Here is a 27,953-nt window from a genome sequence, read left to right on the forward strand (position 1 = left end):
CCCCGAGGCAACTGGCAGGGATGGAAGCGGTGCCTTTAAGAAGGCGCTGCCAGCCTCCCCTCCCGTCCTCTGGCTGTGGGCGAGGCTTCGCTCCTGACCCGGGAACCGAAAGGAGCCGGTTGCCGGGGAGCCCCGGAAGGGTTTGGTGGGGCCGAAGGTAGGCGGGGGCGCCCGGCGCGGCATCCATCCCCCGGCACCCGTGCGCCCCGCATGCAGCAGCGCCCGTGCGCACCCGGGCTGGAGGCTCAGGCCGCACCTGGTCGCCATGGGCGCGGAGCAGAGCACCGACGCCGAGCAGCGGCCCCACGACCCCCACGCCTCAGGTGGGTGCAGCCCCCCCGCTCCAGCAGCCTCCCTGGGCGAGCTGGTGCCTGGCAGGCGCCCCTGCAGGCTGCATCGCGCAGCTGGACCGGGAGGGGGGGGGCAAAATCCCTCCCTCCAGCTAGAGATCTGCAGCCCCACCCTGTGCATGTCTACTCAGAAGTAAGCCCCATTACAGTCAGTAGGGCTTTCTCCCAGGAAAGTGTGGCTAGGAGTGTAGCTCTAGTACCTTAATGGTTCTCAGGCCACACTAGCTTTCTGTAGGGGGCAGAATGGCTCCAAAGGGGAGGGGGCCGCTTGCACGCCACGGTGAGGCTCCCTGCAAAACCTAGTGCTTTGTCCCCCCTCTAGCTATGCCACTGATTCCATCATGCAAAGGTACAGACTTTGCCGTTTCCCTTGAGGCCAAACCTGGAAAGGGATGGAATTTTACAATGCTTTTGAAATGTTTGGGCAATTTACTAATTAACAAAAAAAAAAAATCATTTTTTTCTGTACCACCCTCCCTTCCTCCCTCCAAGGAGCTCAGGTGATGTACATGGTTCCTCCCCTCTTTTTGTCCTCACAACAACCCTGTGAGGTGGGCAAGACTGAGAGAGAAAGAGAGAGTGAGTGACTGGCTGAAGGTCACCCAGAAAGCTTTGTGGATGAACAGGGATTTGAACCTGATTCTTCCAGGCCTAAGTCTAACTTCAGAACCACTACAACAAGGTCTTCATAAGAACATAAGAAGAGCCCCGCTGGATCAGGCCAAAGGCCCACCTAGTCCAGCTTCCTGTATCTCACAGTGGCCCACCAAATGCCGCAGGGAGCACATAAGACAACAGACACAAGCTGCGTCCTGGTGCCCTCCCCTGCATCTGGCAATCAGAGGCAGCCTGCCTCTCAAACCAAGAGCTTGCACTTACCTATTGTGACTTGTAGCCCATGACGTTTCCTCCAGAAATTTGTCCAATCCCCTCTTAAAGGCATCCAGGCCAGATGCCATCACTACTTCCTATGGCAAAGAGTTCCACAAACTAATTACATGCTAGGTAAAGAAATATTTTCTTCTGTCTGTCTTCAATCTTTTTCATGCCACAACCCCAATAAATAAATACAGTATGAGACTGGGGACTCGCTATAGAATTGCCCCACTCCTGAGTCCCTATCTGCCCACCTTTGCCCCCTTCCAGTCCACTTCCTGCCCCCACAATGCTCTCTCTGCACTGTCCACTGTAACAAAATACAGTATTCTTATTAGAGAAAGCAAAAAGGTTACTATGAAGCCTGGCACTAGTGGAAACTATTTTAGCCCAATTGCTAAGAAGCTGAGCAGAACTGGGACACAATCTCTTGGTACCTGAAGAGACATCAGATGCCTCCCCTGATGTTCGTTACCTGATGGTGCTCTAATCCGGGGATCTTCAACTTTTTTCATTCCTGTAAGTTACAATGACCCCACAACTGAGGCTTCATGACTCCATTGGAGTCCTGACCCCAAGGTTGAAGAATACTGTGCTACACCATCCTGGTTTTTAATTTACATTACTATGCAGAAAGACATACACACAAAAAAGGTGAAAACTCACCTTCTTGTGGGAATGATGTCCGTGTGGTGTGTGATGTCATTGTGGCTTTGACATTCGTCTCCATTTCCTGGAGAGTTCCCATGGTAGCTGCTCTTTGGAGTTGAGGAAAAGAGAAGACTATCCCGCACAAAAGAACCCTGAATCAGAGATGTTACTCTCTAGAATACTATTTTGTGGACTCCACATGTTTCTCTCTCTGGAAACGTCTGGCCAGTTCTAAACCAGAAGTTTCTGGCAAGGATTCTCCAGCAGGAACTCATTACCTGGCTGGTGGGACATGGAAGATGAAGACCAACCTGAGGTCACGTGAACAGTCTCCTTCATGCTCTTGGCAGACCCAAGATCACCTTAACTGGTTCTATTTACTACACCTGGAAAACTAGTGTAAGGGAAAAAATGAAAGCTGAGTCCCAGAGCACAGACAGAGTGCAAACCAAAGAGATACAGAAAAAGTTGGCTGCAGAGTCAGGTGCTAAACATGGGGAAGTTCCTCTCTGTGTTCTTAGATCTTGGCCTCCCAGTGATCTAAACTACCAGGAGAAACTTTTTCTGTGTTCAGTTCTTGCCTCTGCAAACAGGAACTAAACAGGGCAAGGAAGATGGCCACAAAATACATTGGTGCAAGTGTGTGGCTTGCCAGCATGCTTGTGTCAGCCCTGCTGTGCATCAACACTCAAGCATGGAATGAGCTAGAGCTATTCACTGTATCATCAGACACATCTCAAGTGTAATGGTTTTTGCAGTGGTCTTGGTTCATGCATCCAACTGCCAATGAATCTAATGATACACTTTTTAATGAAGTGATGCACATGCAGAGATGAATTGAGTCTTTGAGTCTTCAGCATCGAAGTCAGACTTTTTAAAAGTAAGGCCAATGTCAGAAAACATGCAGTCTGGTAAGGAATTGTTTTAGTGAGCAGTTCATAACAAATAATACATTGTCAAATTGCTTTATCTTGGTAACACCTGCTCAAATCAAATCATAATTGTAATCTTGACTTTATTGTGCTTCCTTATTTTGTTTGTCTGGACATTTTTTTCCAGCATCTCCCTCACCAGCTAAACAGCGAGCCAAGATGGATGATATCGTTGTGGTGGCACAAGGGACGCAGTCCTCGCGCAATGTCAGCAATGACCCGGATGTCATCAAGTTGCAGGAAATTCCCACTTTCCAGCCACTACTAAAAGGTAAGGTTTTTTCATATGGCTTTTGAGCATATTGGTAGGTGATGCCTCCCCCTCCCACGTGTGTCCCAGCCTTTCGTAACACTCCTGATTAAGATGGATTGCCACCTTTTCATTTTCTTAAATCTGCTTAGTCTTGTGCCACTGAGTCACGGCCCTTCTGGAAGGTGGTCCAGCTTTCTGTATCTCACAGTGGACCACCAGATGCCTCTGGGAGCACTCAAGAAAACATATCCTGTATCCTGTACAGGATACCTGTATCCTGTTGCTACTTCCTTACATTTAGCATAAGAACATAAGAACAGCCCCACTGGATCAGGCCATAGGCCCATCTAGTCCAGCTTCCTGTATCTTACAGCGGCCCACCAAATGCCCCAGGGAGCACACCAGATAGCAAGAGACCTCATTCTGGTGCCCTCCCTTGCATCTGGCATTCTGACATAGCCTATTTCTAAAATCAGGAAGTTGCACATACACATCATGGCTTGTAACCTGTAATGGATTTTTTCTCCAGAAACTTGTCCAATCCCCTTTTAAAGGCGTCCAGGCCAGATGCCGTCACCACATCCTGTGGCAAGGAGTTCCACAGACCGACCACACACTGAGTAAAGAAATATTTTCTTTTGTCTGTCTTAACTCTCCCAACACACAATTTTAGTGGATGTCCCCTGGTTCTGATGTTATGTGAGAGGGGAAAGAGCATCTCTCTAGCCACTCTGTCCTTCCGCTGCATAATTTTGTATGTCTCAATCATGTCCCCCCTCAGGCGCCTCTTTTCTAGGCTGAAGAGGCCCAAACGCCGTAGCCTTTCCTCATCAGGAAGGTGCCCCAGCCAAGTAATCAATTTAGTTGCTCTCTTTTGCACCTTTTCCATTTCCACTATGTCTTTTTTGAGATGTGGTGACCAGAACTGGACACAATACTCCAGGTGTGGCCTTACCATCGATTTGTACAACGACATTATAATATTAGCCGTGTTGTTCTCAATACCTTTTCTAATGATCCCAAGCATAGAATTGGCCTTCTTTACAGCCGCTGCACACTGAGTCAACACTTTCATCGACCTGTCCACCACCACCCCAAGATCTCTCTCCTGATCTATCACAGACAGCTCAGAACCCATCAGCCTATATGTGAAGTTTTGATTTTTTGCCCCAATGTGCATGACTTTACACTTACTGACATTGAAGCGTATCTGCCATTTTGCTGCCCATTCTGCCAGTCTGGAGAGATCCTTCTGGAGCTCCTCACAATCACTTCTGGTCTTTACCACTCGGAAAAGTTTGATGTTGTCTGCAAACTTTGCCACCTCACTGCCCAACCCTGTCTCCAGGTCATTTATGAAGAGGTTGAAAAGCACCAGTCCCAGGACAGATCCTTGGGGCACACCGCTTTTCACTTCTCTCCATTGCGAAAATTGCCCATTGACACCCACTCTCTGTTTCCTGGTCTTCCTTCAACCAGTTCTCAGTCCATGAGAGGACCTGTCCTCTAATTCCCTGACTGTGGAGTTTTTTTAGTAGCCTTTGGTGAGGGACCATGTCGAACACCTTCTGAAAGTCCAGATATATAATGTCCACGGGTTCTCCCACATCCACATGCCTGTTGACCTTTTCAAAGAATTCTATAAGGTTCATGAGGCAAGACTTACCCTTACAGAAGCCATGCTGATTCTCCCTCAGCAAGGCCTGTTCGTCTATGTGTTTTGAGATCCTATCTTTGATGAGGCATTCCACCATCTTACCCAGTATAGATGTTAGGCTGACCGGCCTATAGTTTCCCGGGTCCCCCCTCTTTCCCTTTTTAAAGATAGGCATGACATTTGCTATCCTCCAATCTTCTGGTACTGTGGCTGTTTTAAGGGACAAGTTGCATATTTTAGTCAAGAGATCAGCAACTTCATTCTTCAATTCCTTAATAACTCTTGGGTGGATGCCGTCAGGGCCCTGTGACCTATTGATCTTTAATTTATCAATGAGGTCTGAAACATCTTCTCTTTTAATCTCTATCTGACTTAGATAGAGTCAGGAGGGTCTTAGATAGAGTCTATCGGTCAGGAGGGGCCATTCAGGCAGCAGTATCTGCCTGAGGTCTTCTGCCCGAGGTCTTCTGCATCCAGAAATACTGTTGGCATCCTTCAGTCTCAGAAGACTATGGTATTGCGCTCTGAATGGTGGTTCTGGAACAGAGTGTCCTCTCCAGTGTGCGAAGCCTGGGTAGAGTAGATATGGAGGATAGACTGTTTCCCATGCAGCAAATCCCCCCTCTCCACCTCGTTGAAATGGTCCAATGGAAAGGCAGAGGCCAATATGGTTGGTTCCAGCAGCGTTGCAGGAGTTGCTAGAACGTGACTGTGTTCAGCCATGAACTGCCTCAGGGACTCCGGCTCTGGATTTTGACTCGAAGTTGACTCCTGAAGCCTTTTCCATAACTGGATGTAGCCACAAGGCAGTGGAGGTTTGGGATCAGAGTTTTCCTTCTCTCAGATGAGCTGCTTTCCCAAGCTAACGAGTCCCATCTACCCGGTGGCTGTTTAGTCGCCTCTTACGACAAGTACAGCCAAACTGAGGGCCTATTCTTATCCCCAGCCCCCAGGGGATATTCAGAGATAGGCTACCTCTAAAACCCAGAGGTTGCATTTAGTCATCATGACTTTTGACCTGTGATGGACTTTTCCTCCAGAAATCTGTTCAATTCCCTTTTAAAGACATTTAGGTCAGGTACCATCACAGTGTCCTGTGGCAAGGGGTTCCACAGATTAATCACATGCTGAGTAAAGAAACATTTCGTTTTGTCTGTTCTAACTCCTGCCAGTCAATTCTCCCTCTGCAAAGCTTCGGAGAATTCTCTGTGTTTTATCTTTGGTGAGGTTTTCCACCATCTTGCCTGGAAGAGATGTTAAGCTGATCAGCCTGTAATTTCTCCAGTCTTCTCTCCCTCATTCTTTAAAATATTGGTGTGACATTAGCTAACCTCCAGGTCTCTGGCACCGGGCCATTATAAGGGACAAGTTGCATATTTTAGTCAGAAGATCGGTAATTTCACACTTGAGTTCCTTAAGAACTCTTGGATAGATGCCATCTAGCCCAGTGACTTGTTAATCTTTAATTTGTCAACACATTCTGAAATGTCCTCATTTCATCACCTTTCCCAGAGGGGTCTCTTCAGGCAGTCCAGGACAGAACTCATTTAATTTCTGAGCAATGTCCTGGTCCCCTTCTATCTCCTCCCCCCACCCAATTGTTCAGCAGGCCAACTGCTTCTTTGGCAGGTTTGCTGCTTCTAACATGTTTAAACAAACATTTATTATTCCCCTTAAAGTTGCTGGCTACACTCTCCTCAAGCTCTTTCTATATGCTGACATCTGGTGGCTTTTGGAAAATACTACAACCAGTGTACCAAAGTCAGATTTTCCAATTCGACAATCTGTGTTGTTGTTTCCTGATCATTAAAAAAAACTAATATACTCACATGAACATTGGTGTACATTAAATCATGGAAAAGTATAAATGAACATACTCTATAGCAGGGGTGTCCAAAGTTTTTGGCAGGAGGGCCACATCATCTCTCTGAGACTGTGTCGGGGGCCAGGGAAAAAAAGAATTGATTTACATTTAAAATTTGAATAAATTTACATAAGTTTACATAAATGGGTATATTAAAGATGAACTTATATGAATGAATGAAGGTCTTGCAATAGCTTAAGGCCTATAAAAGGCCTTTTGCAGAGCAAGGCTGACCTTTCCTTTGCTGCCGCTGCTGCATCACAGACGTGAAACAACAAACAGTGGAGGGAGCCCAAACAGTTGCCCTCATGCTGAGAGCAGTTACTTCGGGCCAGTGTGGGCTCCAACAAATCTCCGGAGGGCGAGAGGCCCATTGGAGACTGGGGGCTCCCTGAGGGCCGCATTGAGAGGCCTCGAGAGCCACAAGTGGCCCCAGGGCCAGGGTTTGGGCACCCCTGCTCTATAGTACCAGTGGAAGATTTGGTTGTGTATATGTAGTCTAGTGTGTGATTGGCCAAACTGTGGCAAGCTTACAGAAGGAAGTTAGGCATTTAGTGAGTGTTAAAATAGAACAAATGGGTGCTCCAGAAAAAAACAGTGGAAACAGATGTTCCCTCTGCGAGCTACATAGGAGTCATCAAATTTTTCACTGGGCTTCGCACTTGGCCATTGTTTCTAGTACAGCAGAGGGGCTTGCCTGTCTTATTCTGTGTTACTGAGCTGTCTCTGGAGTTGTTTTTTGTACCCACCTCACAGCTGGGAGTTTCACAGGGTCAGGGAGGAGAAGCTGGCACAGTGCGTGCTCAAGCCCTTCTCTTTCAGCTCATGAAAGTGATGCTTTGTTGACCAGCACAAGCTGTAGCCTGGTGCCATTTGGAAACTGACTCTCTGCCCGTCAGTGTTGCTGATGGCTGTAGTCTAAACCAGGGGTGTCAAACATACGGCCTGGGGGCCGGATGTGGCCCGCGGAAGCTTTTTATCCGGCTCTCAGGCTCTCAGCTGCTGAGCAGTGCTGAGGTGTAGCTGCTAAAAGGGAAGCCTCATGAAAATTGGGCTCTTCCATATCTTGAAATATGATAAAGATTTGTGTGTTTTCTCTTCTGTCATTTGTAGTTAATTCTTAAGTGAGAAAAAGTGCTTATTTTTTGTTATGAGTTGTTTAATGACACACTTCCGGCCCTCAGCAGGCATCATGAATGCCATTTGGCCCTTAGTATGAAATGAGTTTGACACACCTGGTCTAAGCAGTATACAGTGGGTCATCCTTATCCATGGATTTGGAGCCTGCAAATTTGACTCAATGGGATTCCGAACCCGTGTCTCAAGGACCTTCCTGTACCTAAAAAAAGAAAATTGTCCCTTTAAATTGAAATTTAAAACTGGTCTTCTTACCAAGGGCCAAGGGATGGGGTCGCTTGCCTCGACATATACCCAAAAATAACTGTTCTAATCCCCTGAGACTGCCTGCCTACCATTCTGCTGCTCTACAATGGAAAGAAAAGCAGTTTTATGCTGCTGTGTAAAAGGAGGCTTTTAAAAAAAGCAGATTTCACTATCCATGGCTTGTAGCATTTGTGGGGGTTCCGTGAATGGAACCCTGTGGATACTGAGGACCGACCTATATTACTTTACCAGCCTCCTCTGCTGCAAGTTTTCTGCACTAGTTGCCAGAATTTAAATTTATGGTTGTCACTAGCAATTTAACTGTATTTATGGAGTTCTGTCCACTACTATACCATAGTGTTAGACAGAGTACTGAACTTTGTTGAGGAAGACTTTAATTTCACCCGTTGTTAAGCTATGAAGTTTATTCAGTGGTCTTGGACCCAATCTCTTACCTATCAACCTACCCTAACCTACAGGGTGCTCCCATCCTGGTACCATCATGAACTTGAAGTAGAGTAGGGGTGGGCAAACTTTCAACTAACAATTGTGTAGGAGAGAGAATTTCAGCAGGTGCAGCTTGTCATCTGTGAGATGCTGAAATTGCCTCTTCTATACAATTGTTGAAGATCCAGGATCCCTAAAGTTGAGAGTTTACCCACCCCTGGAGTAGAGTATGCGGATCTTAAATCTATATATCAGTGTTTCCGAAAATGTGGGTCTTTTCTCCAGGCAAAATATACCTGCTGACCACTTTGTCTTGTAAAACTGAAGCCAATGAACCATGCCTACTTGTTTTTTCAAGTGGTTGCACTGGAGTTAGCAAACTCTTCCAGAAGTTACAGGAAACTCTGATCAGAGTTAAAAACCAGAGTTTCCTGTAACTTCTGGAAGAGTTTGCTAACTCCAATGCAACCACTTGAAAAATGCTAAAGAACAATAAACAGTCTTGTGGCACTTTAAAGGCTAACATAAACATAAACCGTGTCCACCAGGTGGCGCAATTCATTTCCTTTTTGTCAAATTTAAGTGCAGTTTAGTTACAATAGCTGATATCCAGGAAGCCATAAAAGAAATTCTCAAGACACTAAGTTGGAATCCAGAAAGTTGGATTCCAACTTTCCAATGTAGAAATGGCAAAGTTGACAAGAGGGATAGTGAAGACCTTATAAAAGCCAGTGTTGTACTCTTTTTAAAATGGACTTGAAATCCAGAAGAACAGTTTGCCTTATCGTGCCTTATTTGCCTTATCGTGTTAAGACACTGGCAGTTTTCTGCAGTATCCACTGAAGTTTTGTTGAGAGGTACAGAAAGCACTTCCAAGTTGCACCAGAGACTTCCGGTTGCATCCAGAAGACTTCTGAGACTTATCCAAGCAAGTTTACATCCTGCAGGTGCCCTCATGCAGTATTTCTGGACTGTTCCACTTTAGAGTATAAGTGAGGGACCATCTCTTCCTTCTCTCTCCATATTCACGCACTGCTGCAACACGGAAAACCCATGTCAGCTGAGAAGACCAAGGTCAGAACCATGACATCTAGTGTCCCATGCATAATGACCCTTCCCACACCTCGAAAGACCCCCAGACACAACCAGAAGGCACACCTGGTCACATCCAGACATGTTCTGAGGCCCAACGATGGATTTAATTATCCACAGAATTTGGCAAATGTCCCCCACAGATACTGAGGGTCCCCTGTATTGGAATGAAATTTGCATCCTAGGCCACCATCAGAGCTTCATCACTTGACTTAGTCATTCAGACATTGTGACTATATTTCATTACTGCTTTCTTGGTTACATAAAAGAGAATCATTGCAGACGTAATGTTAAACGGATGGTTGAAATGGGTGTGGCATTTGACCTGGTTCTTGACTGTTTTCTATGACCACTGTTAAGCATTATGACTGTATGGTGCAAACCATGGTTTATACCAATGGGTCTCACTGACATCTGTATATACTCCCTCCAAGGGCAAGGCAAGCTCAGTCATTGGGATGGTGTGGGTTAAAGTAGCTAATCACGATTAAGTGTTGTCTGTATAAAGCACAAGTGGCCCAAGCATAAGAACATAAGAAGAGCCCTTCTGGATCAGGCTAAAGGCCCATCTAGTCCAGCTTCTTGTATCTCACACTGGGCCACCAGATACCTCAGGGAGCACACAAGACCACAAGGAACCTGCATTTTGGTGCCTTCCCTTGCATCTGGCTTCTTAGGTAGCATACTTCTAAAATCAGGAGGTTGCACATAAGCATCTTGGCTTGTAACCTGTAATGGACTTTTCCTCCAGAAATTTGTCCTTTTAAAGGCATCTAGGCCAGATGCTGCCACCACCATCCTGCAGCAAGGAGTTCCACAGATTAATTACACACTGGGTAAAGAAATATTTTCTTTACCAGCAGCTGGCATGGAGCACCTGAGCCTCCTGTCCCAACCCGTAGCCTTTCATAGCATGTAGTAATGTATGGCTATGAGAGCTGGATCATAAGGAGGGCTGAGCGTCGAAGAATAGATACTTTTGAATTACAGTGTTGGAGAGGACTTTTGAGAGTCCCCTGGACTGCAAGGAGATCAGGTTGGTCAATCCTACAGGAAAGCAACCCTGACTGTTCTTTGGAAGGACAGATGCTGAAGCTTAAATACTTTGGTCATCTCATGAGGAGGGAGGACTCTTTAGAAAAGACCCTGATACTGGGAAAAATTGAAGGCAAAAGGAGAAGGGGATGGCAGAGAACGAGATGGTTAGATAGTGTCGGGGAGGCAATGAATATGAATTTGGACAAACTCCAGAAGCTAGTGGCAGACAGGGGCAGACAGTTGCGTGCTGTGGTCCATGGGGTCACAAAGAGTCGGACATGACTTAACGACTAAACAACAACAAGGTCTGCTGACTTGAAAAAGTTTCATTTCAAATGGGGGATGTTGGAGGCCACCTAGCTGGCAGACCTCCTTGTGAGCAAGTGCTAAAAGGGTTATTTTCTGATGAGCAGGTCTACTTGAAGGAACTTCTCCAATTCATCAAATTCAATGCTCCTCATCACAATGGATATCTAGTGTGTGTGTAGACACATACTAGGTCATATAACACTGGAAGCCAACCTTGACTAGAACTTCCATTTGAAAGTGGGGGGGGGGGGAGAGGGGAGAGAGAGAGAGAGAGAGAGAGAGAGAGAGAGAGAGTCCTTTCCATTAAGACTGAGGGGCCTGAACAATAAAATGAAGAATAAGAGTACAGCTGATAAAAAGCAGCAAAATTATTCTGGTTGGAATGTTTAAGAAAACAAGCCTATTGTATTATCCAGCTAATAAGCAATTTCCTGTTGCAGGAAATAACTTCCTCGGATAATTACATGAGTAGCAGCTCTCATTGTTATCAGTAACTAATTATTGATAGTGATTAATTTCAGGCACCCAGGCTCTTTGCAAATAAATCCATTGTGTTACTTAGCAGATTGTATGAAATCCTGTTAGAGTCTTTCCAGGGCACCATGACTCATTGATATGCATCCTGTAGAAAGAAGAAGGCTAATTTTTCATTCAGAAGTATTTATTTAATAACTGAAGCTCTACTGTGAATGTGCTGTAAACATTTGCTGGAGAGAAAAAAAATTGCGGCCGAAGTACATGAATCTCCAAAGCGTCTCTGAGGAATACTGCTGGCTGACTACTGCATGCCTTTTGCCAGAAGCGGAGCCTCCTGGACTTTTCATTCCATGTTGATCCTTTGCATCTGCTTTTGACATCCTGAAGACCAAACTTAAATTCAAAGTCTCCATGACATGTTGGTGGAGCCCAGTTCAGAGGCAGATCTACCACTAGCTAGGATGAGGAGGCTCTCATCTGGCAGCTGCTTTTAGGGTACCACTCAAAGCAGCGATTTTCAACCAGTGTGCCAACGGAGTTTGCAACACAGAAGTTGAAAATCACTGAAACTCTTCTAGGTTCTGCGGTTCTGTTTCTAGGGCCGCTGTCTGTAGTAACAAATCCTCTGTCCCACTTCCTCCTCTGTCAGAATGTAGGAAGTGGCAGAGCTGGCAGACAGAGCACGGAACCCAGAAGAGTTTTTCAGCAATTTTTCAACCACTGTGCTCCAAACTTCTGCGACACACCTGCAGACCTCACATGGCACACTAGTTGAAAATCACTGTGCTATAATAGCCCCCATTAGCCCCCCAATGGTAGCTGTGGGTATATTTCTGTATTTTTCTTTACAAAAACTGTATAAAAGGGGTGACCATGGCATATATTGCATATGTATAATATCCATCTGTATAATATAATATGTGTTTCCTAATTCTGTTTCCCTGTTAAGCAACTGTCAATTTTTAAAATTTTTGCAGGTCTTTTAAGTAAGCACATGAGTACAGGCCATGTTATTTACTCTTCTGTTTGAGTTAATGAGTAACCCTATATTTTAATTGAGCATGTAACTTTAGCTATGTGTACAAACACTGGGAAGGAAAAGATCAATTTAGTTATTTAAATATCCAGATTAAATCTGTACACACATTTTTGGCCATCAGTGTACCCCATTATGACAGATTTCGGATGGACAAAGAAACAGAATAAGAGCCCACGCCTAAACATGGCTACTCAGAAGTAAATCCCATTATAGTCAGTGGGGTTTACTCCCAGGTAAGTGCGGATAGGATTGCAGTCTTAGGGCCAAATCTTATCCAATTTTCCAGTGCCAGTGCAGCCATGCCAATGGGGTATGTGCTGCATCTTGCGGTGGGGGGGGCAATCATGGAGGCCTCCTCCAAGGTAGGGAACGTTTGTTCCCTTTCCTCAAGGCTGCATTTCAGCTGCACTGGCACTCAAAAGTTGGATAGGATTGGGCCCTTAGTCTCATGTATGATGAATGAGAGAGAGAGAGAGAGAGAGAGAGAGAGAGAGAGAGAGAGAGAGTTGGTTTTGTGTGAAGAGAGGACTTTCCTGAAAGGTGATGAGTTCTCTCCAAGGTGTCAGGTTTTTTTCCTTCAAGTACGGTGAGTTATTGCCTGAATTTGAAAGAAATAAAAGTAAAAGGCTAAATAAACAGTATTGGAAAATAAGCAGCAAATTCAGATGCTAAAAAACTACCCGTAACCTTGGCGCTTTGCAACTCTGCAAATGTTTAGTAGAGTGAAATTCTTCTACATATCAGCAAATAAGAATGAGCTGAGGTCACCCTTGGCAACAATAGGCCTCTGTTGTTTTTTTTCACACAAACAGTGCAACACGCCGGAGGGGGGAACAGTAGAAGAAAAAGGGATGGGAGAAGAATAGCTTGTTGTAGACATAATTTTAACATATAGTAAAAGAACGGTTCACTTTATTTGCAAGTTTTGAGAACATAAATGGGCAGATCAAGGATGCTTTCAGTTGCCCTCCTACCTCTTCCAAGAATTGTTGCTCAGAAAATAGTTGCATAAATTGTTTTGCTTTGTAAGTTTGCTTTCAGAGATACGGTTTGTATTCAGATACCAGCTCTGATTCAAACCTTCGCTGCAACAAAAACTTGCCACAGAGTTCCACAAGCTTTCTTACTCAGGCTTTGGTTTTATAAGACTTGGAATCATGAAGACTGTTTTGAGGATTGGCAATGGGGCAGTCCAATGGCCTGATCCAACTTCAGAGACTTCCCATGTATCCCCAAATGCAGCCGCTTCTACTTCTGAAGATGCCTTCTCTTTCATCTTCGCCACATTGTCCTGCATGGGCTGCAGTGTAGAAAAAAAAATATTCCTTAAGGCTCACACAAACAGGCTGCTTGCAATTTATGTTCAATGCACATAAATTTATGTTCAATGCACATATAGTCAATCGATACCTGTGGTTTTTAACCAGTGTGCTGCAAGGTTCCACAGGTATGCTGTGGGTTTTTGGAGCACAGCAGTTGAAAATAGCCGAAAATCTCTTCCAGGTTCTATGGCTCCAATGTCTTTATTAATGAACTGTCAGTCCCTCTTCTTCTGTCGGCAGAGGAAGAGGGACAGGCAATTTTGTTGCTTCAGACAGTTGTGCTAGAATCAAAGCCACAGGACCTGGGAGATTCTCCTGAAAGCCAGAAGTAAGATAACAAAAGGCAAAGATCATAGAAGTCAGCGACAAGAAAAACGTTGAAAATTGCTGCTGTATACAGTGCATGTGAATTGTTGCTCTGTAGCCTCGTATACTTGTGTACACAATAATGTTGGCTGCAGGGGGGTTGCAGGAATTTTGCAGGATCTTTTTCCCCTTTGAAGGGACAGTGCTTCATCACATGAACTAACCTGTGCTCCCCGTGGGGAACATGAAAGTTTAATTTGAGAGTGGAAAAGTACACATGAGCTTCCACCCTCGGCTTCTGTGCCACTGATCATTCTGAGGATACTGCCTGATTGGGGGGGGCAGATGTAGTTGTTCCCCCTGAGATAATGAGTACCTCCAAAGTGATAATTCTGCATTTCGTGTCTTCCAGGGGAGAACAGTTAAGCCTGTAGCAGAAGTTGGATATCTGAAGGACATTCGGGGAAAGCATAAGGCAGAGATAGAGCCACTGTGTGTATGTGTGTGGTTGCACTGGGCTCAAAAGAGACTTTTCATGCCATCATTTATTTCTGGTGGCACGCTGGTGTGTGCAAGCACAGAATTTAGGAGCCACGGATCTAAATGGCTTTGCTCTGTTTTTAGAAACAGAATAGTCAGAGGTGCTGTGTGTGGGGGGAGGTGGGGAATGGGGGACGGACAGACTATAATATAATAAGGGAGCTATAATATGATTGTTAGCAGATCTCTCCCATGAATTTCTCTTAATATAATTCAGCCACCCAGGTTGTCTCTACCTCCCAGAATGCGAATACAAATAAAAGCTTACTTGGAAAATCTGGGAATTGTATTTATTCAAAAGAATAAATCAACTAAAGGTTTTTTTCTGGTTTGTTTTTTTTAAGTCAGAGGTAAGCATTTAATCGCAACTTTCCAGCAGCCATAATGGCTATATCTTTCTGCATGCAAGATGAGCATTTAGTAGCTGAATAGCAAACTTACCAGTTTCAAAAGTATTTAGTCATCTTTCCAGATAATTCTGCCCAAGGTAACAGAAAATAAAATTAATTAATGGGTGTGCGGGGGGATATCTAATTATATAGGGATCCCTCGTATGCACAGGGGCCAGAACGGAACCCCCATGGATATGGGAGGGGGGTCACCTGTATTACATGCTTTTCTTGGAAGCTGGTTATCTTATATTATCTTAGACTTGCATAACAACAGGCAGTTAGGTTTATGTGGTTACTGTGCAGTGAGGAAAAAGCACTCTGTGTATGCGCATGTGCACCCCTTCTGCTTGTTCCACCGTTAGCCTCTTCAGTGTTTTCTGTTGTTTCTTCCAGGTCTTCTCAGCGGGCAGACGTCTCCTACCAATGTTAAACTGGAAAAGTTAGACTCCCAGCAAGTTCTGCAGCTTTGCCTCCGCTACCAAGACCACCTTCATCAATGTGCAGAAGCCGTGGCCTTTGACCAGAATGCTTTGGTCAAACGGATCAAAGAGGTATGGGTAGGGGCAGTCTAAAATGGTGAAAACGAAATAACACCGCCAAAACACGAAATTGGGCTTATAAAACGACAAAACGCAATATCTTGCTCAGTTAACAGAATAACACTGAAATGTACCTGTTAAAGTGCCTGCAGAGAATCTGTGGGTCGTCCCGAGCTCTTCTGACTGTGTTTCTAAGCCCCAAACTCCCTCGGAGCTCTGTTGCTTAACTGGCTGTAGAGTCTTCTGAGCGTGCTCAGAAGCTGCCAAGGAAAATGCATGGAGCCCTATGGAAAGTGAAAATGAATCACAATGCGCATTTAGTAGGTGACCGTGCCTTGGTCCATTGGAAAGGGCAGGTCGAGAGGAATGCAACGCCACCTGAATGGTTCCGATCCAATGAACGCAGGGCCCAAAAGCAGAGAAGGAAGACCTTCCCTCCGAGCTGATAAATGTGTTAAACCCTATGGAAAGGAAAACTGAGCTACACGTTTGCGTTGGCTCACGAGTAAGCAAATGTTTAATGGTTCCTTGCTATGTTAGGGTGTGTGTTTTTTCCTCTGAAAACCATAACCAGTTTGTTTCCATAGCAGTTGAATGCTGTGTTCCATTCTGTTGGTTTAAGTTGCTACCTTCCCAGTGTTTTGATTTGGCAGTGTCTTCATTTGTTTGTGTTTGGCAGCACTGGGTTCGTTGTAGTTGTTCATACAAATAGCGTGCAAATCTTAAACAGCTCCTGTTAGTTTAATTCAACTAGTTGACTATGGACCCAATCGTATCCAACTTCCGATACAATATGGGGCAATGCAGCCCCAAGGTAAGGGAACATTTGTTCCCTTACCTTGAGAAGTCCTCCGTGACTGCCTCCCCACCAAAGGATGCAATGCACACCCTATTGGCACGGCTACATTGGTACTAGACAATTGGATAGGATTGGGCCTTAAGTCATTCTGCTCTTTGGGTCTCTCTCTCTCTCTCTCTCTCTCTCTCTCTCTCTCTCTCTGTGATGTTTTTAATACCTGTTTATTCCTGTGACTCTGTCTATTGACCTGCACTGGATGGTGAAATCTGTAGGTCTCAAATCTGTGGATACAGAAGGCTGACCTGTAAATATATCCTAAGTGTGTTTCTTGTGACAATGAAAAGGGTTAAGTGTGATGCTGGGAAGTGATATTTACACTTTATATATAATATATGATTGGCCCAAGATAAGATGATTGGCTTATATATTTAGATAAGATATTTAGCTATATATCTTATATATTATATAGCTAAATATCTTATCTTGGGCCTATCATTCTCTCTCAGCCTCACCTACCTCACAGGGTTGTTGTGAGAACCAAAGGAGGAATTATGTACACCATCCTGCATTAAATCTTCTTCTTCTTCTTGATAATAATAATATCCTTGTTTCTGTCTCTCCCCCAGCCCACTCCACCACTTTCACCTTATCCCTTTGTCTCCTTTGTATGGCTGTCCTGGGAATTTGCCGATTTAAGTGCACATCTATTTCAAGGCTGTATTAGAAATGTGGGCCAGGCATTTAGACATTTTTAGGGAAGATTCATAGCTCCCTTTAGAGCACCCCTTTTTAAATTAACTGTCGGCCCTCAGTATCAACAGGGGATTGGTTAAACCTCTCCCCCCCCCCCCCCCGGAAACCAAGATATGCAGATACCACTTTTAAAAGTGTTTTAAAAAGTCAAAATCAGTCAGAAAATTGCCTGTCCTACTATAGTGCTGCAAAAATGCACCGTTTGCAGGGCACTCAGTGGCATCCCAGAAGCCATTTTTGGCACACGTAACCTCCTCCCTTGCCCCGGCTCACCCCAGTGTGACCCAGAAGTAGCTTCCGGAGCACCACTGAATGCTCTGCAGTCATGCAAACAGGATTTGCAGCACCACAGTAGGAAAAACTTTTAAAAGAGGACCCCAGCACCTGTGGATAATGAACTCTGCGGGTGCTGGTCCCGTGGATAAGGTGGGTCCACTGTACAGCATGTACATAATTGTACAATCTACAATTGTAGATGCTTTTTAAGTAGCATTATGTACCACTGGAGTTCCTGTGTGGAGAGCACCCATTCCCAATGAATTCTGCTGTGACTGAGACCACTGACTTGTGATCTGGCATAATTGCAGTCCTGTGACGTAATCTCACAGCATGTGTGGGTCATTAAAATAATTCCAGGTGGCTTCCTGGTGCTGGGGAGAATTAGACATTTTTTTAGAACAAATTATGGACTGCAATATGTTTGCCTGATCTGTACTTGCTTTCCATACAGGAACAGCTTTGATTCACTGTTGATGTGACTCAGAACAATTCAGACCTTCCATATTGTTGGCTGAACACTAAATATGATTCACAGCCTTTGTTGAGCGGCTGCAGTGGTTTTGGGATGTTCTGAATCCCAAAGGACATGAAAACCATATTTTTTAACGAACGTATTTGATCAACACATTTTCTTTTCCAGCCAACTAATTTTGCAAGGTGTGAATGTATTTGCAGCTGTGGGTGACTGCCTAGATCCAGCAATTCCTTTAATTGTTAACCTGGTGAAACAATGTTAATTCAAAAAAAGTGATATTGATTCTGACATTAATCTCTCTGGTGGTGGTGGCTGTCCTGACTGTGTCTTGCACAGAGGAAGAGCAGGGGAAAGCACTGCCACCAGGGAGAGAGAACAAAACAATCTGTGCAGCAAATTATTTATCTTCTTTTGGAAGGGAAAGCTGGAACTCCTTCCAGGGTGAATAGCTGACTGCCAGTGAAGAGGGTGGAAGGCTCTCAGGTCACCAGAAGTGCAGCACATGGAAGTGGGCACTGGGACTGTGAGACGCGGGAATCTTCTCTCAGGTTTAAATCAGCAGTTTCCAAATTACTGGAGTCACTCCATCCTCTTATTCCTGGCTCTTCTGGACTCAACCATCTTGGATCACACAATATTGTGCACGATTTTCTCAAAATCTCGCTAGAATCGCATGATCCAAGATGGCAGCGCCCAAAAGAGCCGGAAGAAGAAGCCACTAGGAATGTCCTCCAGTGCCCATGTGAGTTTGCAGTGGTGCCCTCAGGCACTGTGGCACACGGTTTGGGAACCACTTAGTTAAATGATTATAATCTTTATAGGCATGGTAGAAGCTAGCGCAGCAATTTTCAATGGGTGTGCTGTGGTATATTGGTGTGCTGCTTAAGGTTTGCAGGTGTGTGGTGGGTGTTTGGAGCACAGTGGCTGAAAATCAGTGAAAAACTCCCCCAGGTTCTGCAGCTCTGTTTTTAGGGCAACTGTCTGTGGCCCCAGTTTGTCCATTCAGCCATGGTTGCACTAAAATAGCCCGCTGAAAGGCAGGTGCAAGCTCCCCCCCTCCCGTGTCCAATGTGTATGCGGTCTTCATTTCACGAGACTCGTCCCCTTCAAGGCTTTGTGCGTGGCTTCATACGAATAAACAGTGTTCTTAAAGAAGCAGAGCTTGTTCTGATGCACAAAATAAGCATTCCATCCTTCATGGGAGTTGTGACAGAACACCTCCTTTAAATGCCTGCAAGTACAGTGGGCCCTCCTTATCTATGGGCTTGGCATTCACAGATTTGAGCACGCGTGAATGCCCAGACTGTCCTGGAGAGGGCCTCCCAGACTTGACAGGAAGCCATTTCGGATTCGCACTGGTGTAGTCCGGTCACATCTGGGAGGTGTTCTGAAGTGCAGGGAGGTGGATAGTAATAAACTGTCTGTCTTCCTCTGCTGGCTCTGCCAGACAGTTCCCCTAGAAACAGAGCCGCAGAACCCAGAAGAGTTTCTTGAAAGTGACATCCCAAGAGGCGAAGATCATAGAAGTCCATGTGCCATGTGAAGTATGTGTAAGCTCCTGGCTTTAGAGGTAGGCTACCTCAGAGTGCCAGATGCCGGGGAGTGCACCAGGACACAGGTTGTGTCTTGTTGTCTTATGTGCTCTCTGAAGCATTTGGTGGGCCACTGTGAGATACAGGAAGTTGGACTAGATGGACCTTTGGCCTGATCCAGTGGGGCTTTCCTTATGTAAAAATGTTAAAAATCGCTGAGTTTGTACAAGTGAGCACCAGTCCAGTTCAGTAGTAATGGAAGACAAGCAGGTTCTGCCATTGCTCTGCTTCACACACCAGGAATAGGATTGCTTTTTAATCCCAAGAGTAGAAATTATAATAGCACCTGGGTTGTTTTTTAAAAAAACCTGGAAAATGATAAACGCAATTTTTGCTGTCAGTGACTTGTGGTGGAAGGGGAGGCGGTTGAGGCAGAACCTCCCCACTGGAGTCCTTCGAAAAGATGCTGCTGTGTGAGGCACCCACAACCCACGAGCAGAGCGTGTGGGTTGTGGGTAGTTGGGTGCCTCCCATGGTAGTGGCTGCGCTTGTTAAAGGTCTCCAGTGGGGAGGCTCTGCCTCCCCTGCCTCCCCACCCACTGCATGTTCCTACTCCTCTAGGTGACGTGCCTGCACATGCCTGATCTTGTCTGATCTCGGAAGCTAAGCAGGGTCAGGCCTGGTTAGTACTTGGATGGGAGACCACCTGGGAATACCGGGTACTGTAGGCTTATACCATGATCTTGGAAGCTAAGCAGGGTCAGGCCTGGTTAGTACTTGGATGGGAGACCGCCTGGGAATACCGGGTGCTGTAGGCTTATACCATGGTCTTTCGAGACTGAAAGTTGCCAACCAGGACCTCATGGTCCTTGTGGTCTTCACGGCAGAGCTTTTTGAAGGACTCCAGTAGGAAGCCTCTATCTCACCTGCCTCCCCACCCACCGCCCGTCCCTACTTGCCATCACTCCAGTACCTTAGAAAGTAGTATGTAGGATTGAGATGCTCAGCTGTTGTGTTGCTGGGCCTTGTTGTTACGGCTCGTGGGTTGGCTTTGGCCGTGATCAGCAGAAATGTCTGCTCCCAGAACAGTGTGTACAGCCAGAGGCTTCTTTTAAGTTTTATCACCTCAGGTGTTCACACTGCTGAGACAAGTTGCTTTGCAGATTGAAATGTGACTTGCCCCTCGAGCAGTGGAGGCTCACATTTCAAAGAAACCCCTGGCTAAGCCCAAGTCCTCCTCGCTTTGACCCCGTAGGAGCTTCTTGGTTTGTCGGAACACAGCCAAAGAAAGGAATTTTTCGAAGGGGACTCTGGCTCCTGTAGGAACCCAGGCCCTGTTTGCAACAGTAGTTTGCTCTGGCAGTGAAATATTACAGTAGTTGTTTCTTTACTGTCCTTCCTGCTAGTTTACTACTTACTAAGTCGGCAGTTTGGACAGTACACGCGTGAAGCATTTTATTTGCCGAAGTAATTGATGCTGTAGATTGATTGCACAAACTCGTCCTCCAGTGAGCATGGCGGGCACTGGATCCGCAATGTAGAGTCAAGTAATTGGTTAGAAACCTTTTGATTTAAAAAGATATTGCTAATTAATGAGTCACCAGGCATGCCCAGGACTTGTGGACTGCTCTGATGGGCTTATCTGGGAAACCGACAACTGCTGGTTGAAAGTATGAATCTGATGAACATCAATTGATCAACAACCTGCAAAATAAACAGCATGAACCTGGATCGTTTGTTTCTGCAAAACACCCTTAAACTTGAGAAGCAAACCTTTCTCCGGGAGATCACAGCAATTTCAGTTTACTTTTAGGAATTGAAGTCTTCAGATGTGCTCAGGCACTGGAAGGAAGGAGGCTGGGGAGAGGGACGGGTCTTGGATAAGTAACGCACTTGGGGAACGCAGTGATGAGTCATCCTGATGTGCTGGAAGAAACCCAGGATTAGCCTTAATGGGAAATGATCATGACACACACCAGCTTTCCAGCTGTGTCTGGAGCTAGGATTTCGGTGGATGACTAATGTGTTGTCATTATCAGAAGCTGGGGAGCTGGGAGGCTGCATGCTGGGACAAGAATAGCAGGGTATAGGCTAGCAGAGTTCTTATTTCCCCCCCCCCTCCATTTCATCCAGTTTCTTCTTAAATTAAGATAGGTTGGCGCTTTCTCACTTTCGTCTCCAGAAGTCATGTTTTATTAGAGCAGACTTTCTCAGCCTTTGATAGCAGAAACAAACTTTTTCCCCAAATTCAACCTTCCAGATGGAATGTTTTACTGTAAAAGTCAGAATTATCTGCCTTCAGAAGAGGTCACCCTGTTTATTTCTGTATGAGTCTCTATTCTCTGGGCATGCTCAGAGGGCAGATAATTCAGCCGCATCTTTGCAGCAGAAAAACAGTCCACAGTGATCCTGCAAATGCTTTAAAGACCAGCAGAGTCTTGTGGAATAAGCTGTTGTGAGCCCATTCCATCAGATGTGCAAAATGGAATCCTCAGCAGGAGTTATGTATGAGGTGCACATGAGTACAAAGGGAGAGGCAAATGCGTGTAACCAGTGAAACCGAAAGGCAATGAAGTGCAAGTGGTCCTAGATGTTTGCAACAGTTCTGCACAAAGCTCAAAGAATATAAAATAAAATTAGTAATCCAGCCACAATGGGAATAGGTGGTGATACAACTCTTTTAGCAACACTCAGGACTCGCTCCTGAAGCCAGTGGTGCCCAGGGCTCCAGCAGCGCCAGAAAGGCAACTACTGGATCCTGTGGGTGTGCAGCTCCTTAGGGAGGGTTCGCTCACTTCCTGCAGGTAGACAGCAGCCGGCGGCAATGGGTCTCCTCGGCTCTTTGTTTTAACAGGTGCAGAGTTGAGGAGGCTCATATTGGGCTACCCACCTCACAGGGGGGTTCAGGATGTGCTGCCACTCTCTCTACCCTCCTCGGAGGTGCAATCCTCCCCTCTCTCTGCCCAGTGGCCCGTACGTAGTAACAGGCCAGCAAAGGAAGAGGAACCGACAATTTGTTACTGCAGACAGTGATCCTAGAAACAGAGCTGCAAAACCTGGAAGAGTCTCCTCAAAGCCGGAAGTGACGTGACAAGAGACAAAGACCATAGAGAAGATCATAGACATCAGTGTGCCATGAGAAGAAAAACCCTGAAAATGGCTGACGTAATGTATGGACATATCATTGGCTCTTTGTGGGCTTCCCCCTTAAGTGCATGGGGTCCACCTTTTTCACCGGTTGGCTCTAACCATGGGAATATGGGATCTTGGAAGTGGATTCAGGTTGTAAATTGGGGACCCGAAGTGGTTCCAGAGTTCTTGACAACTCTGCCATGACAGCAATGTCTACACTGTTTGGTGGCCGACAAACTTCATAACTGGAACTAAAGGCGTATAGGTAGAACTCGAGCTTAAAGAGCTGAGATGAAAGGCATCTGTTTTTCAAAAGTATGCTTGGTCCCTCTCCTGGAAAATGGTATTTGCAGTCAACTCTGGCTTGTGGACAGTGATGCGAAGGCTTTCTGGCTGGTTTTTACTTCTCCTGTGTGTTGTGCATGCTTGGCTGGCTCGCTTTGTATGTTTCTCATTGTTGGGCAAATGCAGTTCAGATGCTACCTTAGAAGAGAGGAGTCCGTGGTAAGGCAGGAAGAGAGTCTCTGGCTCACAGGCGTCCTCTCCCTTCCCATGTGTAGAAGGTAACTTTCCAACTGAGCTGCATTGTGTTTATCAGTCTTTGGGATCTCCCTGGCCTTGGAGTCTGTCTCCTGGCCTCCTCTCAGGCTGGGATAAATCATGGAAACTGGGAGGTCTTGCACATCTTTATACGCATGCTAGACCAGTGCAGCATTTCAAATGTTCCCTTCCACATGTCATAGAAGGAACCACCGTAGGCAACAGCCCGAGGCTTATATTGTTTGGCAGGCTCTCTCCAGAAATTAGCATCTGGGTAAAACTGGGAAATAGGTGCTGTCTTGGCTTTAACCAGCTTCTCATTTTCTCAAGTGCAGTGGACCCTCCGTGCATTTGAGCATCTACGGATGCTGAGCGTGGGCCCCGGAAGACCACCTGAATGCGACCAAAAAGCACTTCTGGTTTGTGTTGTCGATTTTCAGTTACGTCTGGGAGCTGTTCTGAGGGGCAGGGAGGTCACGCGTGGGCTCTTCTGGTCTTGCAGTGCCTCTCGGGCGAAACTGAAAGTTCCGACGTGACCGGAAGCCACCTCTGATTTGCATCCAGGAGGCCTTCTGAGGAAGCCTTCTGGGAGGTTGGCACAACCTCCGGAGGGCTGGGTATGGCCTCCAGGTAAGTTATTGCAATACCACAACTTTGCTCCCCCCCCATGGGTTTCATCATCTGCCAGTTTCAGTATCCTTGGGGTTGGGGGTGATGGGACCGATCCCCTATGGATACCCACTGTATTGGTTAAATCTGTATCCTTCCTCTTCCCAATGCTGCTGTTAAATCCTAGTTGTTCTCTATATATTTAATTTGGTCTGTAGCCCACCTATGGGTCTTGTGAGGCGGTGGCTGATAATAACCACAAATCTCCATTACATTGATTAAATTCAGTTTTTCCCTATCACTACAATTCTGTTGAACAAAACAGTATTTCATTTCCTCCTGGGAGACTCAAGGTTTTGTTGAGTCTCCAGGGAGCATGAATTCCAGTGTTGAGGGGCTGCCCTCAGGACCATTTCTCAGAGTCCCCTCCTGACCTACCTAGAAAGCTGAAAAGGGCTTTCTCATTGAGTTTCAGGTCATGATGGAACATAGGGGTATGGCTATGATCTTGATATGCTCTGCCCATGTTGTTTAGGATTTTTTAAATCCCCAGTACTTCAAACTGGCTCTCTGTGACCCACCCCTATTAGAAGGTGGGCTGTAGCATTAAACGAGCAGTGAGTTTACTGCTTATTAGTTGCCGGTGCTTGAAGATGTTGGTTCAGTTCATTTTGCACTATGGAGGGTGTAGAGCCATCCTGAGGCACTCCTTCTGAGTAAGCCTTTCAAAACACCCGAGTTCTTGTGTTGCTCTGTGTAATGAGGCGTGCAAGGTCTTGGGAGGGCTCCAACTGGCTTCCCTTCCACAGCCCTGTCTCTCATTAGACAGGACAATTAGTTTTGAGATTTTGGCTTGCATGTACTTCTGTTCCATGCAACAGCAAACCTGCTGGTGGTCTCTTTGCCTGCTACAATGTACAGGGCTAGCCCCAGCACACAAAGATTGTTAAGCTCCGGTTTTTTCAATGGAAACTTCTGCACCAGGCTCAAATTGTTTCCACACCCAGTGGAATGTCTTGCTCAGTTGGTTTTTATTTGGTCCCATGTGTGGAAAGGGAGGACGCCACAAGAAAGAACATGAGAAAGTGACGGTTTCAGCTCTAGCGTGACACAAACCAGGCTTAGGCAGGCTACATGGCCGCTTGATACTGAATCCTGAATTTGAGAACTTGCAGAATTAATCAGGACTGAGCAGAAGTGTGTTCCTATCTTCAGCTGCGAAGTCTTGCCCAAAGATGATGAAATATAGTGCATTCTGCCCCATGGTTGGAAAATGCAGGTCTCCTTGTATGGGGCAGGTGCATATCCCCTGTCCCCCTTCACACATCCTCCTGAAGCATGATGAGAAGAAGCGCCAGTTCTGATGATACGCTGGAAGCCGACTTATGCTTGAACAGCGCCAGTGGCTGCCTAAGAGTGGCAAACTCAGGAAATGCTCTCCTGTGAAGTGGCAAATTGCAAGTGGCTCATGGAATCGTGTTGGACTTCAGTTCCAGCAAACTTGGGTGAGCAGTTTCTTGAGCAGGAGAGGCAGGATGTCATGCCTGCCTGCCCCAGTTCCACCGAGTCGGAAGTCACCTTTCTTGCACTTCCTTTCTTGCTGCTTCTCTTGAACCTGTGAAATGCCTCTCCTGCTAGGATTTCTGTTTGAAGGGAGGCAACAGTTAGAGCAGTGATTTTTAGCAGACATGCCGTGGGGCACTGGTGTGCCACGAAAGGTCCGCAGGTGTGCCACAGGAATTTGGAGCAGTTGAAAATCACTGAAAAACTCTTCTGGGTTCTGCAGCTCTGTTACCAGGGCAGTGGTCTGTAGTAACGAATTGTCTGTCCTTCTGCTGGTGAAGGCAGTGAGACAGACAAGCCAGAAGTGACATCATAAGAGGCGAGGACCACAGAGAACACCATAGAGGTCACCATGCCATGTGTTGAAAAGCACTGAGTTACAGCTTCTTCTGATCTGTCTTTCAGTTTTACGTGGAGAGGGGCTTCTCTATGCCACAGGGACATCTGGTGAGGAAATAAAACATGGTGATAGTAGTATCAAGCATACATGGCCTGGTTTACATGGCTCTTCATAGTCCTGAGAAATACCGTGGTCTGAGCTCTCTACTCCATGGAATATGTAGAACTGTAGGATTATCTGGCTGAACTCTTAGGAGGATCATGCATTTCAGCCATGGATGATTTCAGAGGGTTTGGAATTTTCCTGCCAACTCTGAATGAGAGACGTATGCTGGAGATTGTTCGCTGAGTGACACGATTTTAAATAATGGAAATAGGAACTTGGCCTGCCATGAGTTCGTTATAAATGACTAACAGCTGACACTCTGTTTTCTTTTTAAATGTTTTACTTTTTAAGAGAGGTGGTAAGAGGCCATAAATCATTAATGTACAGTTTTCATGAGGTGCCACGCACACCGGTGGTGTTATAAAATTAATAATAATAATTGCTGCAATTACAGGCTGTTCCCTTTTTGTAACACACACACACACACACACACACACACACACACACACACACACACACACACATTTGGTAGAGTTAATTCAGAACTACAGATTGAATAATGGATCCGCCCGTTGCTCCTTTCAGTTATCTGTTCTACATTTGTATTTAGAATTAACTCCAGGTTTATTTTGCCCAGTCATTATTCTGTTGGAACTGTTAATTTCCAGTTAACGCCTGCTAACTGGTTAAGAGGCACTTTTTCAAGTGGGTGCTCCTCTTTTTAGCAGGGGGAGAGTAACTGGCCCACCTCACCCCAGCAGTGTCTTTTCTCGTGTATGTCTGCTGGTGTTCTTTTGCATCTTTTTAGATTGTGAGCCCTTTTGGGACAGGGAGCCATTAGTTATTTGATTTTTCTCTGTAAACCGCTTTGTGAACTTTAGTTGAAAAGCGGTATATAAATACTGTTAATAAATACTGTTAATTAATTTCTCCAGCTGTGAGATGGTCAGCAGATACAGAAAGAGCAGAGGAATTCTGCAAATTCTCCAGGATCCATAATGGAAGGAAATGTCCTGCAAAACCAGGCCCACAGTTCCTGCTTGTGTTGGCCGCAGCTATTCCCAAACTGTGTGCTATGAAAAATGTACCCAGTATTTGTAAATTGAAAGACTTGATCACAAAACACCCACAGATGGAGGAGGCTGTCCTGCTGTATTCTGGTCTTGCCTCCTTCAAACGGCTTGCATTCCAGGCAGGTATAATTCATCTACATCTCGGCTTTGGGTGCTGTTGGTCATATCTTATGTTGAGATGCAGCAGAAGTCCAGGGGTGTGTGGTGAATGGGGAGGCAGGGCAGGCAGAGCCTCCCCACTGGAGTCCTTTGAAAAGTGCCACCACTGTGTAAGGTGCACTAGCATTCTCGGTCCACATGCAGAGTACATCCACCTCATGTCCCTGTCCTCAGAGGGCAGGGAGGGCTGTTCATTGCCTCCCTGGGACTCCAAAGACCAGAAGTCATGTCCAGGTAATGTCAATGACTTCCGGTGGCATCCAAGAGGTCTCTGAGGCCCTCCAGTTGTGGATTTCATTATCTGTGGAATTCAGTATCCATGGGGGGGGGGGGATGTCCTGGAATGGATCCCCCATGGATACTGAGCGCCCACCATATGGCATATTGTTGTAATTGTTGGAACATTTTTGTCTTGGTTTTCAAGGGGCAGTTTATGGTTTTGCTTCTTCCTGGAAATTGGTATATTTAAGGTGGATTTTGAGGAAGTATTGAGAAGTTGGGGGTTACAACACCATGTAGGTGTTGAGAGAGAATGTCAGGCATAGGGCAGCAAGAGAAAATGGTAGATTGGTTAACACAATGCAGCTCACTGCAAATCAGTTGTTCCTCGGAGAGGTGGCTGAAATCTAATGGGACAGTTCTCTCTCTCTCTCTCTCTCTCTCTCTCTCTCTCCCCCTCTCCCCGTTATAAACAGATGGATCTTTCAGTTGAAACGCTGTACAGCTTGATGCAGGAGCGCCAGAAAAGGTATGCCAAGTATGCCGAGCAGATCCAGAAGGTCAACGAAATGTCGGCCATCCTCCGCCGCATTCAGATGGGCATTGACCAGACTGTCCCGCTGATGGAGAGACTGAACAGCCTGTTGCCAGAGAGCGAGAGACTCGAGCCGTTCAGTATGAAACCAGACAGGGAGCTCAAGCTGTAGTCTTCCAAAACCACCTCCACTCACTTTTTCACAGGCGCAAGAGGATGAGGAACGTACTGTGCTAGCCAAGCTGGGAACAGAAGGCCTTGCTTCTGAAAAAAAAAAAATACTGTTGTAGGAAGTGTGCACTTCACTTGGAAGGACTGTAATTTAAAGAAAAGGGGAAGCTTGAAATAAAGCACCTTTTGGGACATAAATATA

General features: G+C 45.8%; 1 protein-coding gene across 1 annotated transcript; it reads left to right on the forward strand.

The window, feature by feature from the left end:
• The first annotated feature begins 105 nt into the window (after nucleotides 1–105).
• Nucleotides 106–27,953, forward strand: BORCS5 (BLOC-1 related complex subunit 5). The gene is made up of 4 exons (XM_066631934.1): nucleotides 106–323; nucleotides 2,937–3,080; nucleotides 15,322–15,479; nucleotides 27,522–27,953. Exons 1-4 carry the CDS (start codon nucleotides 266–268, stop codon nucleotides 27,750–27,752), a joined length of 591 nt encoding a protein of 196 aa, XP_066488031.1. The 5' UTR covers nucleotides 106–265; the 3' UTR covers nucleotides 27,753–27,953.

Source organism: Tiliqua scincoides, chromosome 6, assembly GCF_035046505.1.
Source record: "Tiliqua scincoides isolate rTilSci1 chromosome 6, rTilSci1.hap2, whole genome shotgun sequence".
In the NCBI taxonomy this organism is placed as follows: domain Eukaryota; kingdom Metazoa; phylum Chordata; class Lepidosauria; order Squamata; family Scincidae; genus Tiliqua; species Tiliqua scincoides.

Excerpts from the sequence above, each read along its gene's own strand:
- BORCS5 (XM_066631934.1), top strand. The coding sequence starts at position 266 with ATGGGCGCGGAGCAGAGCACCGACGCCGAGCAGCGGCCCCACGACCCC. Across the intron at positions 324-2,936 it reads CCACGACCCCCACGCCTCAG|CATCTCCCTCACCAGCTAAA; the intron begins GTGGGTGCAGCC and ends ATTTTTTTCCAG. Across the intron at positions 15,480-27,521 it reads TGGTCAAACGGATCAAAGAG|ATGGATCTTTCAGTTGAAAC; the intron begins GTATGGGTAGGG and ends CGTTATAAACAG.